At 43.9% G+C, this 13,920-nt stretch overlaps 1 protein-coding gene across 1 annotated transcript; it reads right to left on the bottom strand.

Annotated features, from left to right (window-relative positions):
- Positions 1-258: 258 nt before the first annotated feature.
- On the bottom strand, positions 259-13,339 carry cdc34a (cell division cycle 34 homolog (S. cerevisiae) a). Its single transcript, XM_062395197.1, has 5 exons — positions 12,835-13,339; positions 4,661-4,747; positions 4,322-4,419; positions 3,195-3,329; positions 259-3,085 (listed from the first exon to the last, which is right to left on the bottom strand). The coding sequence occupies exons 1-5, from the start codon at positions 13,015-13,017 to the stop codon at positions 2,860-2,862; spliced, it is 729 nt and encodes a 242-aa protein (XP_062251181.1). The 5' UTR covers positions 13,018-13,339; the 3' UTR covers positions 259-2,859.
- Between the last annotated feature and the right edge of the window lie 581 nt (positions 13,340-13,920).

The following is a 13,920-nucleotide window of genomic DNA, read 5'->3' as shown; positions in this document are numbered from 1 at the left end:
ATCAGGGAATCCTTTAAAGTCTCCACGCTCCTCTGAGCTTAGCAGGGGGGCTCTGCTGTCCACTGAAAGGTTCATAAAACAATTCAGTGCAAAGGAAGAATACGAGTCTTACCTCTCAGAGCTAGAACCTGAGTTTCACACAAATTGCATTCACTTGCATTCCTCCATCTAGAACAGAACACAGAAATCTTTAAATCTCTCAAACTGAGCAAATGAAAACCACCTTCCATAAAAAACAATTAAATTGAGAATTCAATATCTAATAAAGATCTTTATTTCAGAGTTTAAATAGATTTACAAACCATAAGAAAAAAAGAAATAAACAAGAAAACAAAAACATCAAGTGATAGTCAAAAAATCCACATGTGCATATCAAGGGATTGTAAACAGTCCTGTGAAGCCAAAAAGTGAGACTCCCCAGGGTCAGGTTCACTCAGAGGGGAAAATGATTTGTTTGTTTTGTTGGTTGTTTTTTGTTTTTTTCCTGAGGTTCTTGTTGTTTTCTGTAATTAACTGCTAGGGTTTTTTTCCCCTCAGTGATGCTGCCACCATTTAGAGATCAGAGAACTGGGGAGGAGGCGATGAAAACAACAGTGGTTTGACAAAAGAAAAAATAAATCCCATTCACCCTAAAAACACTCATAACTGAGGGGGAGAATCATTCAGAGGCTGTGGAACGGACATCAGTCAGTTATGGAATAATGATCACTCATCGCTGAGCGTTCAGAGCTGAGCCGTGCTGGAGAGAGTAACTGTTAAATGTGCCGAGTCAATTTGGTTCTGTGTTACTTTCGGGATTTTCGTGAAATCAAATTGGCCGTACATTTTATTTCGCTCTTCCGAACAATCCTGTTTGTTTTGTTTGTATTTTTCAATCAGATCAATATTCTTAGCACTTAATACATATAAGACAGAAAACATTGCAGCTCACACCACAATTTGAAAATACATAAAAAAACAGCAAAAGAAGCCCCCCAAAAAAATAAATCGGACAGCCCTCAGGCCATTCACAATGCAACAGTTTTAGATTAATAATTGAGAACCTAAGTCCCTGGACACAATCCCGACCCTTATAGCAGATCTAAAACCAAAAACACATCATTAACAGCATGCTAGTGAAGAACCATATTCTCCTGTTCATGCTCAAAGTTCAACCCTATTCCCCCCCGTGCCTTCCCATTTCTGTGCTTCTTCTCCACAACTTCTCAGCGTCTCATAAACGATCTGCGTAATATTCACTCACTCATTCACACATAACGGATACATTGTTACAGCAATGTTGATCAGAAATACTGCTGGATGGTGGTACTGTGTCTTTAAGCGTGCAACAGAGGACTCCTGACAGAGTACAGGCAGAAAACCCGAACCCTCCATCAGGCCAATTCTTAAATCACTCGCACTGTGACCTGATCTCTCAGGTAGCAGGGGGCATTGATTCAGATGAGTCAGATGTGGCCTAGTTGAGCAGCTCTGAGTAGAAGAAAACAACACGCTGCCTGTGCACAGAGCCGCCACTTGGGGGTTGTGCTCTGTGACGTGTAGAACCTTTCTTCTTCCTCTGGAGACGTGTACTCCTCCGGTTTGGAATAATTAACCATTGACAAACATAAAACAGGTATGTCGTTGGCTTGTAAAACTCAAGCTGGAGTCCGCCACGCTTTAAAGCACTGCATAAGAAGTGAGTTCAAGCACTGACTGCATAGGTTTTTCTTTTAAATACAGTACATTGGATTTCATGAGCAGCAGCAGGCTCAGATAGCTGTTTGTTAATGCATCCAGGCCACAAGTAGCGCGTGCTTGAGTGATGAAGGCTGCGTGGCAGTCGGTCGAGGACGATCCTGATCTTCATTCCATACTTCAGTTCAGCTGTTGGATCTCACCTTTCTTACTCACAACCCTGGACAAAATCTGACGGAAGCAGTTATTAATAACTTGCTCCTTTTCATCACCGGAAACCTTGTGAGACTGAATATCTCCCCCTGCAACCTTTGTTTGTCTGGCCGCTAACGTTTTTTCACTGTGACCCGTCTGCCCCATGAGCAGTTCAGATCTGCGGTATCAGGGAGCGAGGGAAGGCACAAGGCAGAGTGAGCGGCTTCCCTTTTTTGGAGCAGCACGAGCCCTGGGGCTCTAGAAATGTCAAAGGTGAGGCATGACAGGCCTTCAAACGGCCTGGTAACTGGAAGTCACACACATGGCTCAGAGGCGGACGTGACTCGGCTTTTCAAGACACAAGCACGCAGACACGCACGCACACAAACACACAGTATAATTTTTCTAAATTAGGTTACTTTGCAAATGCTCTACGCTCTGATCTGACCTGTGATATCACATTCCTCTCTGCTGCTGCTGCTGCTGTGGATCATCATGATGATGACAGTTGGTGACCAAATAAAAAAAGACAGACCACAGAACTTATTGTTGTTCTTCTCAAAGCCAGAGGAAGAAATACGTTGTGCAGCTCAAAACAATTTTAACAAAGTTACCGGAGCAGACGAGCCGGAGCAGACGAGGAAGTACTGTTGCCATAACTTTTCCTGCTGTGTGTGTGTAACCTCTATTCGGACAAAAAATATGAAACAATATAAGAACACATGAAGGAAACCAACAAAAATAACTCTGTTGCCTTCTTTTCTTCGATGCATCAGGTTTAAGTGTGCAACGGTGACTGCACATGTGACAGGAGGGGACAGTGGGGCCTGTGCCAAGTGAGAATGATGAGGGGTTGAGGGCAAGAAGAAGAAGGGCTGGGGAGACGGGGAGTTAAAGTTCAGTCCATGATAGAGGAGGGAGGTGTGGGTGGGGGTAGGGGGCAGGGACTGGTCAGCGGTGAGGGGCTGGCGTCACAGCGAGGCGAGGTCAGGACTCCTCGGTGCCTGAGTCGTCTTCATCGTAGCATAAGTCCTCATTGTCGTCTTCATCGTCATCGTCCTCCAGCTCCTCGTCATCGTAGTAGTCGTCGTATAGAAGGTTTGAGCCGTCGTCTGTGGGCGGGACTTGGGTGCGGACGCAGTACTCGTCTAATGTGATGGGAACCTTGACGCCGTCCCGCTCTGCATCAGCTGTAGTACCCAGCACCTGCTTCCTGTGAAAGGGAAAGAAAAGGGAAAATGTAACCACATAGAATCTATTTTTCCCCTGGTGCTGTCATTACCTGCTACAAAAAACTCCCTGGTGTAGGAGGAGTGCCGCACCTGATGATCTCGATGTATTCTTTGTCCTTGCCCTTGCTATCCTTCCACTTGCGGTACATGACGGACGCATCCACGTTGGCCGGGGAGAAGGTGTTGGGCTCGTTCAGAAGGGAGATGACGCTGAGCAGGATGGTCCTGCAGAGGAGACAGCAACAGACAAAGGCAAATGAGGAGCGAGATTAAAATAGAGGAAAGAAATACAGAGGGAGGAAAAGTGAAAAATAATAGGGAGGTAGAGATGGAGGTATGACGAGACAAGGGACATTGAGAACACAAGACAAAGATGTGCACAGGGATGGAAAGATGGAGGTGTGGACAAAGAGAGGGGGAGGGGGAGACATGAAGGTTGGAGTAAGACAAGCAGCCTGCAACACATCCATTTGTCTCTTTTAGTTCTCAGCCCTTATAGAGATACTAATAGACAATACTATTATTAAATATTTATACCTGAATCAATAGTTGGACTGAACAAGTGATGGATCACCATACAGGGGGAGTGAAAAGACTGACTGTTAGACCACCTCGTCCCTTGAACTGTTTTCACACCTGTAATCTCCCTGGGAGTTGAGAACCGCCGTTCTCAACTCCCTTTCTTCCATTTTTGTTGTTGTTCAACTTGGGGCCTACACAGGAGCCCTTATTGTGGTACATGGCTCTATTCAACTGTGTCAGTTTGTGCATTAACATAATGCTTAAAAGGCAAAGCTAGGGAGAGGAAGAGAGAATGGGGAAGCTGCACGGGTTGAATAAATGTGTGTCAAGTAAATATCTGAAATAAAGGGGTATGAATTATACATCATGTTTGGATGTTTGCTTCATTTACACTGCAGCAGGTTGGCTGGCAAAAAACCCTGAAATGGTACAGAAAGCTTGAAGCCCAGTCCAGACTACATTAAAAGGGCAACTTCTCCCACACTGTCCTTTCTATATTAATGTAAACCTAAGGCACAGATGTGTAACTGGCTAAGTACTAATTATAACTCACTGCTATGTTTAAGACCCGACAGATAATTCCAATCATTTTATTTCGCACTGGATGAAGAGTAACTCTGCAGATGTGGTTTTCTGTGTTGCTCTTTAACAAGATAATCTAGATATAGAGAAATCTAGAGGGTTGTGTTGTGTACCTGACGTTCTGTGTGGGGTTCCATCTCTCTGATGGCAGCTCTCCGCTCTGTGGGTCGTCCACTGGTGGGTGCAGGATAGAGATACACACATCCCCATTCTAGGAACGCAGGAGAAAATATTAGGCATTGGAACCTCTTCTACACAGTTTGTCTTAAATACCTTAATATTTCTCATTTGGAATCACATGACAAGAATCTATTGTTCAACCATATACTGTTTTATGTCGTTCGCATACAAGCAGTAGATCTCAGGTTTATTAACAAACTCTGAGAAGCTACTACTAATTTTAACCAGCATTCAGTGTACAGTTTTAACCTGGATTTCCACGGATCAGTTACCTCATAAATGTTGGGGTGCCACATTTTGGTGAGGAAGCGGAAAGCAGGTGGCGAGTACGGGTAGTCGACGGGGAACTTGATCCGAGCCTGATGGTGAAAGAAGAGAAATAACAGCAAAGTGAGCGGCAGGCGGTTTATCTACACTTCTCCCTCTGCAACAGAAGTCCTGTCCATGTCACGTCATGGTTACTTCCCTCTGGTATCACTGAATTTAAGTCTGTACAATACTGCAGAGGCAAAACACTCACACACCTTCATATACATACATTTATGGCTCAGATGTCAACAAACAGCAGCTAAAACGTCTCCACAATCAGATTCATCAGCTTTAATAGTGAGTCATGGAAACCTATACATAGTAGCATTAGTGTTGGGGCAAACTCTAGTGAGGGGGAGCTGATGTGGAGGAGCTAATGACAGAGTAATGTAATATGGTGTAGGGGAAGGGAGGGAGGGAGCGAGTGAGGGAGCGAGGTGCATTCAGTGTGTGTGGAGCTTAGAGAACCACCAGGAGGGTGGGTGGAGCCGGGTGGGGCATAGGGACATCATGGTGGGGGTTTGTCTTCTCCAGCTGTCACCGCAAACCCAAAACAATCCACTACTCGTACCCCATGTTCTGCTATTATATACACCCCTGACACTGAAGCCCCTTCCCCCCCACATACACCACTATCTGCACAGGACACCAACTACACTGATTACACACACACACACACACACACCCCACTATCTGCACAGGACACCAACTACACTGATTACACACACACACTTCACTCACAGCATGAACCCCAAATATCCTGTCTCACACACACACACACACATTTGCTGATTCGGCATGGTCAGCTGGTCCTCGCCACAGAGAGCCGTCAAGCGGAGGGGGGTGAGGGGTGGCTTGACGGCTGCATGGGAGCAGGGAGGTGGTGGTGGAGTGGTAGTGGGAGGAGGAAGGGGGATTCCAGTTGGAATAATGGAGGTTGTGCTCTATATAATACTGTAAGCCTTTAGTGCTCTTTGCATGTTAGCGTTCTACCCAGGCTGTGTGAAGCTCAAACACAATGTTCAGAGCAAAAGTCTACAAATGTGATGCGTTAATGTTCCCCGACTGTGCTGCGGCTGCTGGTCGTGTCAGTGTGTCAGTATGTCCTGACCTCCAGTGCTGGATCAACATTTGTTGGTACTGGATGTAGTCCCTGATACCAGTTCCTGATTTGACAGAATAAACCTGTTCTCAGACCACAGAGGAAACACTGACTCAGCCCATAGAGAATGCTGCCTGTGTGAGAGTGAGAGAACCAAATACCAGGGTCGGACTGACTTGGCCAAAACCGGCGGACTTTCAGAGTGCAGGGTTCAAGCCAACATTGTACAGATTACAGGCTGGCAACAGTGCAAGATATAGCAGCCAGCCAAAAGGGAAGGTGACATGGAGAAGAGGCCAAGGCTGCAACACAGAGGGCTTGGTTTGTCTTCTCAAACAATATCAGCATCCAACTCATCTCTGGTCTCAGTCGGAGAAGAAAATCTTTGCTTGTGCTTTTGGGAAAACTCACTCCGTCAGTTCATGTGCGACTGACTGTTCAAATGAGTGTTGACCTCAATAAGAAGAGCCAAGAACTGCAACATCTGCCAGCGAGGATGTTTTAAATAAGCTACAGTTGCTCTCATCAGCATTAACTTGAAAACCCTTTAATCCAATTCAAAAAGAGATGGAAATGGTGCAAAAAAGAACAGAGCAAATTTATGCCAACACTTCAACAGCAAAGCACTTTGTTTGTCTCCAGATAAGATTTTTCTAACAATACAGATTGTGAATGAAAAGCTCTTCAGCAGTACCAAATCTGAAAATCACAGATCTATTCAGATGGATTAAAAGAATCCCAAAAGACCACCAAAATAAAATCTTTTGGCATGGATTGTCTGATTGAGCGGCATGGAAGACAACCAAAACTCCATCCAACAATGGAAAGTAAAACCAGAGACACCTTCCTCTTTGGTCAAACACAGAAAAAGGATACCTTTCATCATATGAAGAATTTTAATAAGTTTGAATAAATATAAAACGATTCCATGTCTCATTGTAAGATTAAGATTAAGATGCATTTATTTGTCCCAAACACATGCACAGAAATGCACAGGCACACTCATGCAGGTAGGGAAATTTAACCTCTGCTTTTGACCCATCTGGTGCAGGACACACAGAGCCGTGAGCGAGCATGTACGGTGCCCGGGGAGCAGATGTTGGGGGAGTAAGGTGCCTTGCTTAGGGGCACTAGACAGGGTAGGGAGAATCCTCTTGGATTTTTGGACAGATCAATCCAGGTTCGTCTTTTTGTTGTCTCTCCGTGGAGTCGAACCAGAGACCTTTTCTGCCCATAGTCCAAGTTTCTGCCACTAGACCACTGCCTGTGTGTAGCCTGGTATTGGGAGAATTACGCATCAAAATTTGCCATAAAATAGCTTTAAATACTGTGAATACAATCAACAAGTAAAGCAGCATGGTGGGGATATGCATCATTCCCAGTAGGATTTCACAATGCAGCTAACCAGGAGTAATTTTCCTAGAAACACAATATCACAAACTGAATGCAAACACTAGTAATGCATTCAGTTACGTTAAAAAGCGCTGCGATACAAAATATCAATATAAAGTGAGGAGGCTGCTTGTGGTTTGATTGATTTAAAAACAATTGGGAATAGTTGCAGAGCTATTAGTCCCCAATGCTTGTGCTATAAAACTTACATGAGACAATAAAAAAGGACAATGTTGAGTAAAACTTCACTTGACCGAAGACGAGAGTGCTGTAACTCTTGACCTGTCCACCCAGCAACGAGTTGACACCAAACCCGGGGTAGAAAGAGGGAGGCAGGGATGGAGGGAGGAGAAGTTGGATGTATTGGTTTCAGAGTGGCAGAGCAGAACTGGACTAAACAAAGACAGGCTGCTTGGTTTGCTCATTTGCTCTGTAGCAGCTCGTCTCATCAGCACCGAGAAGACCGGAGCAAAGAAAACGCAAAGAGGAGGAGGCAGGGGCTAACACAGCAGGGTCTAAGGAGGCCAGAATCAGATGAAAAGATTTGTGATTTTGCAGATATGACCCTCTTTCTAAGAGTCATATTCTAGTGTGATCATGAGAACACTCACGTTCTCCTCACTCTGCATCCACAACCCTTTTGGATCAGGGAGTAGTGGTATTGCTTCAAAAGTTCTACCAAGATCTCTGTCCATCACAAAGCCTTAACCTCAGTACATTTGTTGCAACATGCCATAAACAGATTTCCTGTCATGCTTCATAATCCGATTGCCCACTAAATTAATACAGTCTTTGGTCCGAAGGGGATTCACTCTGAACAGCTCATTTAAATCGGTGTACAGGAAGTGCACACGATTTCCTGACTAGCTTTTAATAACGATACAAGAATTAAAGATCACTCTGCTTGGTGTACGAAAACTCTTTCTTGGATGTGACTTTAAAAAGCTGCTTTGAGATGATAATGGGAATTGGACCGAACGTGCCCACCCTGTGGAAAATGACAGGGGGGGGAGAGGTAAACCAGGTCAATGCAAAACCCGTAATAGGGGGATAAATATTATGTTCCACCTGCACCTGTCTCTCTCTGGCTCACACATACATATAACATACAGGTTCCGCTGATTAGCATTAACTCCACTTATAAGGAGGAAGTAGAGGAGAGGAAAAGGATCAAACAGGGGTGTTATGTTACAAACTGGTTCCTTGGTGACTGTATCACATGGAAAATTAAAAACCTCCAGCCAACATTTGCGTCATGTTTCAAAGGTGGGATTACCACGCTCATATCCCATACAGTATGAGACAAGGAGCACATGGCCAGGTCTTAAGGAGACGGCCATAGTCGACTTCCGGGGCCTCACCCTAACCTCCGCTCACAGCAGGCTATCCTTTCGAAAAGAGCACCACAGCGAGGAAGGGCTCCGTCTGCTCTTGATCTGACTGTTTCTGTATTCCTTCTTTTTTCCCCTCTGCCCGGCTCTTGTTTCTATGTGACACAGCCAGAGGGGGGAAACATGACTCCAACTGCTCAGCCAGGCCCGGCCCAGACAAGTCCAGCAAGGCTAACACAGAGCTCGCACAAATTATGAAGCACACATGTGAGGAGGAAAGAAAGCAGGCACAAACACAGCGTCAGCTGCTCGACACAACCCCCGGTCTGTCAGAGGCTAAAAAAGATACAGAGAGGCCCAGGCCATAACTGAAGGGCCACACTTCCCCTTCTCCGTGAAGAGGTAGTCGGTCAGTTAAAGCAACTCATTGAGATATGCAAGAGACCCCATTTAGATCATAATTACACAAAACCAAGATTCGAATCAATGCTGCTAGGTGCTGACACAGCAGCAGTTTCAGAGATCCAGAGCACCGTCACAGCTTTACAGCCCCGGGTCACTACAAACAGAGCATAGTTTATCCTGTAACTCCCCACGAGAAACCTCTCTGTATAACACAGATATGAGGCCACAGATGGCCTCGTTTTTAGGATGACAGGCAATTATCTCTGCTGTTGTGTTGCATGAGACGAAACAGAACAGGAAAAGGTTAAAGCTGTGAACCGCAGTCTCTGGAGACACAGAAAAAGCCATGTCATAGAAAGAGCTCAATCAAGTTGGTGGGTTTGGCAATTATGTCAATAAACCACGCAGTTGGTAATAGCAAAAACATACAAAAAATGCCAATACCGAGAAACTGAAAATAACCATACGGTGAATTTAGCACTCATTTCCAGCAACAAAATCTTGTTTTAATCTGGGTGTAACTAAACTTAACTTAAGGAACACTCTGAACCTAAAACTAAAAGAGCACAACTAAATCATAGCTTCAAACCATGTACTTTATGCCATGTAAGTTAAAACCTATTGGTCGAGCCTGTTGTTGCAGTGCACTGCCCGGACTCCTGGAAATACAGTCATTACTTTTGGCTGGTTGAGAAGTGGCTTGATTTAAACTGGGGTCACACCAACCGATCTAGATTGTATTATTATAAGCAGAAAATCTGCTGTGATTCATTACGTATCTCATCAGCAAATTAAACTAAACAAAGAATCACAATAGAAAAGGACTATGTTGACTATGTTGAGCATAATGTTTTTCATGTGAAATCCCAAATACCAGTTGGTAAGTAAGCCGATGGGGTAGAAGTGATGTTTACAGGAGTGTGATTGTGTTATTTAATGAATTATTGAATCTTAGAATGTCCCTGGGGTTATGAAAATGTGCTAACTAGTGATAATGGAGAGATCAACGAGAAAAAACACGGATGCAGGTCATATGTCACATAATTGATCATGATTATGCAATATTTTCGGCACACAGTTGAAGCAAAACGACCATAAAACTACAAAGCCTCCACATTAATTGAATGTATAAAAACTCTAAAATCAAATCCCTATTTCAAGGTTTTTATTTTAACAGCTTAGATTGTGTTAAATAAATTAAAGCTTAAACCTCAGTCATTGTATCATCATAACAGCCAACTGAACTAAATCCATACATAAACAAAAAACACATTGGCAGAAGGTGTCACTGCTTATCCTCTGTTGACATTATTGTGTTACACATAACGCGGGCATGTAATCTATTAAACAAGAAAATAAAAAAGCATACCAGCTGGTGAAGTGCAGTGTAAACATGGAAAGGTGGCATGGTTATGGGTCTTCTTAATAGATAGTGTGATCTCTATATAAAAGGGGGCTGCTGAGTCACTGACCTAGGACCCTGGCTGGAGGAGGGCCTGACGAGGGCTCTACCTACTTTAGTACGTAGCAGGAATCTTTGTTATTAAGGCAATGTCAAGGTTAACTCTGTTTTCTCCATCCCATGCAGCTGGTGCACTTCTTCTTTAGCAGGGCCAACGCTAGGTTGAGTGAAGCCAGTTAACGATAAGATATCCTGAGTATGTTGAACTTGTTTTGTATGACAGGCCCGGGCCCTAACACACACACACAGAGGATTTAAAGCTTGAAACTACCTCAGAACCAGTAAAATAGCTAAGGGCCTATTGTGAGACCCTGAGGTCAATGGTCAGTTTGTTACAATATGGTAGTCTTTATTAATGTATTGTGGATCCAGGACAGTTATTTAACTCTGTCTGAATTACAATTCAGTATGTATCGGCCAACAGTGTTTCTGCGGTCACGATATATTTACCATGGTGTGACTCTTCGAGAGCAACACCCTTGTGAAATAAATACCTGACTCAGCCCGGGTTTGTGTGACGTCACGCCCGTCCCCGTTTCTGATGAACAGGCAGCTGCGGAGTGTCATGACTGCTGGTTTGTTTGGGTAACCTGGTCCTAACATTGTGTTTTTTTTTGTTTTTCTTTCTTGTTGGAATACGCATGGCAAACAGGTTGGATGGAAACCCAGCACAGAACAATGAGTCACGACCATGCGGTGGATTTCACAGCTAGCCTGTGCATTCCTGGCCCGACAAAGGAATCCTGTACACAGCACCCAAAGAGAACAGAGAACGCTGTCTACGGTAGCCTGGTCGGGGCAGCCAACTGCCTGCACTTACAGGCTTGAAAAAAGACCAGAGGCTAAAAGAACAGGCTTCTCAAGAAACGGAATCACAAAGCACTGTATGGCTTAACTGATGCAATGTGCTGGGTAGGCTGAACACAGTTGGAGATATTACTGATACTTCAACTGTAGTTGCTATGTGGAAACCACTGAATACTGTGGGGCGTATCATTATGAGCATATGATAAAAAAAAGCCCTTGTAAAGAGACCATGTATTAAAAAAAACATTCATTAGAAACATTTTTAACCTTTCAGGTTCCTTAAACATATTAACCTTGTGTTTTTTCTCAATGAGACAGGAATGTTGTGGCAGTGGCACAATATTAAAAGCTCATGATGTTTTGTTTGTTGTTGTTTTTGACTGAGAAAGTCATAAATCAAAGTGGATTACAGGGTGAATAACCACATCAGTATAGGACTGAACATGTGGGTTAACAACAATCTGTTCATTGTTTTTCAACATCTGAAGTTGTTTTTCTCACACACTCATTTAGGTTTGAGACAAGTCAACTCTTGCCCCCCTGCTGTGTCAACAAATGCAAAGCTATTCTACATTTACAATGAAAGTGTATATGTTACGCTGGGACTCAAAGTGAGGCAGTTTGTGTGTATTCATCGGTTTTGCCAAAATGATAAACAACCAGAAGTTTAACTGTAGGTCAGAGTCATGGCTGTAATGAGGAGGAGAGCTGATAACCCTGAACCTTTAAATATGATGGTTAATAGTAAGTAAGAAGAAATTAAAATGTCTAAATTGCAGGGACAGGTCCAGTTTTTTTAAATACAATTAATAAATGACAGTTTGTTAGGAATTTTTTTTTTTTTTTTTTTTTTAAATGGTACACAGCTTGAACAAGCTACAATTATCTAAATATATTCAATGACGGTGTAGCTCAAATCTATAGAGCCACCAGCGAACAGGGAGGAATATATATATATATATATGTTAGGCCCCATGTGTAAATTGTGGCCCCAAATATAGCAACAACCTAGATCTGCTACTGTCTCGACTGCCAGTAACACAACTGTATCTGTGAAAGCAACACATCTTCAATCACAACGGAGGAAGTTGGCCAGCAAACAGATTAAATGGCTCATGCGTTCCCCTGCGGTCGACACGCTGAGCGTCCACAGCTCCACCAGCAACACGTTTGAGTATACAAACAGAAAAGGGGCCTTTAACCCGGGGCTGTGGGTTTGTAATGATGGAACACAAAGTTGGATGGTGAGCTTGTCCGGTCAGATTAACCGTTTGTTTCTACGTAGAAGTGACGGCCAAACGCTCACGGTCACTAAAGGGGGTATCCTTGCTAGCTGGTTTAAAAATGAGCTTCAGGCAGAAAGTTTCAGCGTCTGCTAGCTTGTACGAACAAAATCTAATAATCACGACTGAGAGGAGTTGATTGAAAGTTGAACAAAGAGGGGGAGACGGCTTTATCGCTGTAAACAGGAAACATCTGCCAATTAGCCGAGTTAATATTGTCGACTGTTACCAGCTGTTAATAAAGACCGTGACTGAAAGGCCAACGCTGTCCTGTGCGAGGGAACTACTTTAACACAAGCTAAATCCAGCAGCCACAGAACAATAGATCGCCTGCTAGCTAACATTAGCCACTTACCTTAAAATAACCACCCTCGTAGTGCGTGTTCGGGGGTCCAAATATCGCTACTTCCCAGTTGTACATGTCCGACTCGTCCACCAAAGTTATCTTGAACCCTTCCACCGGCTCGTCTTGGAGACTCTTCATCTCCAGCATCAGTGCTTTCTGGGAACTGGCTACATGGTGCCCATGCTGAGCCATGTTCCACAACGACTCGTATCGGATGTATCAGCCGACGCCACCACCACCGCTGTCCCTGCGAAGAAGGAGGACAAGGCGAGCTCGCTGCGAACAATAGCCGCTAAGTCAAAAACAAGCGAAGCCCCGTCGCACGAGTGACGCTGGTTTCTGTGGGGTTTGGTTCCGAAGACGCTTCTTGTTTATGAAAATCGCGACCGTGCTTCTGTCGGTCCGAAGTGGAGCGTCTTCCTCTTCTTCTTCTTCTTCTGTTGTTGTGAACAGTCCAGCGGAGCTCCAGTTCAGTGAGGGCAAGCTCGAATCGTGGCAGCGGTAGCTCGTAGAGGCACTTCCGGTGTTATCAGAAACTGCCAGTGGCCTGTTAGGAGTATGGATACCACCAGAGGAAGCTGCCCCTTATGCCTCCATACAGTCTATGGATGCCACACTTTTTAGAGGCAGCTGTCTTTATTGCCACATTGTTTGGCTTACGACTTCATAATGAAATTCAATTATTTTTATAAGTGAGACTGTGAAAAAAAACATCACCTCCCCTCAGTTTTCAGCTGCTAGCTCGCTATGAATGCTACCTCAACTTAGTCTACTCAGCCATATGCATGTTTTCAAAATATACGATGTCCTTTAAAGTTTTCTTCTTGATTTAGTAGTGCAGCTGGTGTTAGTCGTGTCTTTTTCACGTACGTTTTCAAGTACACACTAGAAGTTTAGCTGGAGTGCTTTTATATTGAAAATACACACAGAAAGTTTTACGCGCTAGCTTTGTGTTGATGCTAACGAAATCTAACCTGCATGCTCTCTTGCTCTCATAATAAAAGACATTAACTTTCAAACAAACTCGTTTTAAATGAAATACAAAAATCCACAATCAGCCTATATGTTCTGCTGTCACGCAATGCTTTCTGGGAC

The sequence above is a fragment of the Platichthys flesus genome, chromosome 9, assembly GCF_949316205.1.
Source record: "Platichthys flesus chromosome 9, fPlaFle2.1, whole genome shotgun sequence".
NCBI classification, from domain to species: domain Eukaryota; kingdom Metazoa; phylum Chordata; class Actinopteri; order Pleuronectiformes; family Pleuronectidae; genus Platichthys; species Platichthys flesus.
This window is presented reverse-complemented; position numbering and strand designations above follow the sequence as displayed.

Bases quoted from the DNA above. Each gene is read 5' to 3' on its own strand.
- cdc34a (XM_062395197.1), bottom strand. From the start codon at position 13,017: ATGGCTCAGCATGGGCACCATGTAGCCAGTTCCCAGAAAGCACTGATG. The intron at 4,748-12,834 runs GTAAGTGGCTAA...TTTCACCATCAG, and splicing joins ACGAGGGTGGTTATTTTAAG to GCTCGGATCAAGTTCCCCGT. The intron at 3,330-4,321 runs GTACACAACACA...TCTCCTCTGCAG, and splicing joins AACCCCACACAGAACGTCAG to GACCATCCTGCTCAGCGTCA.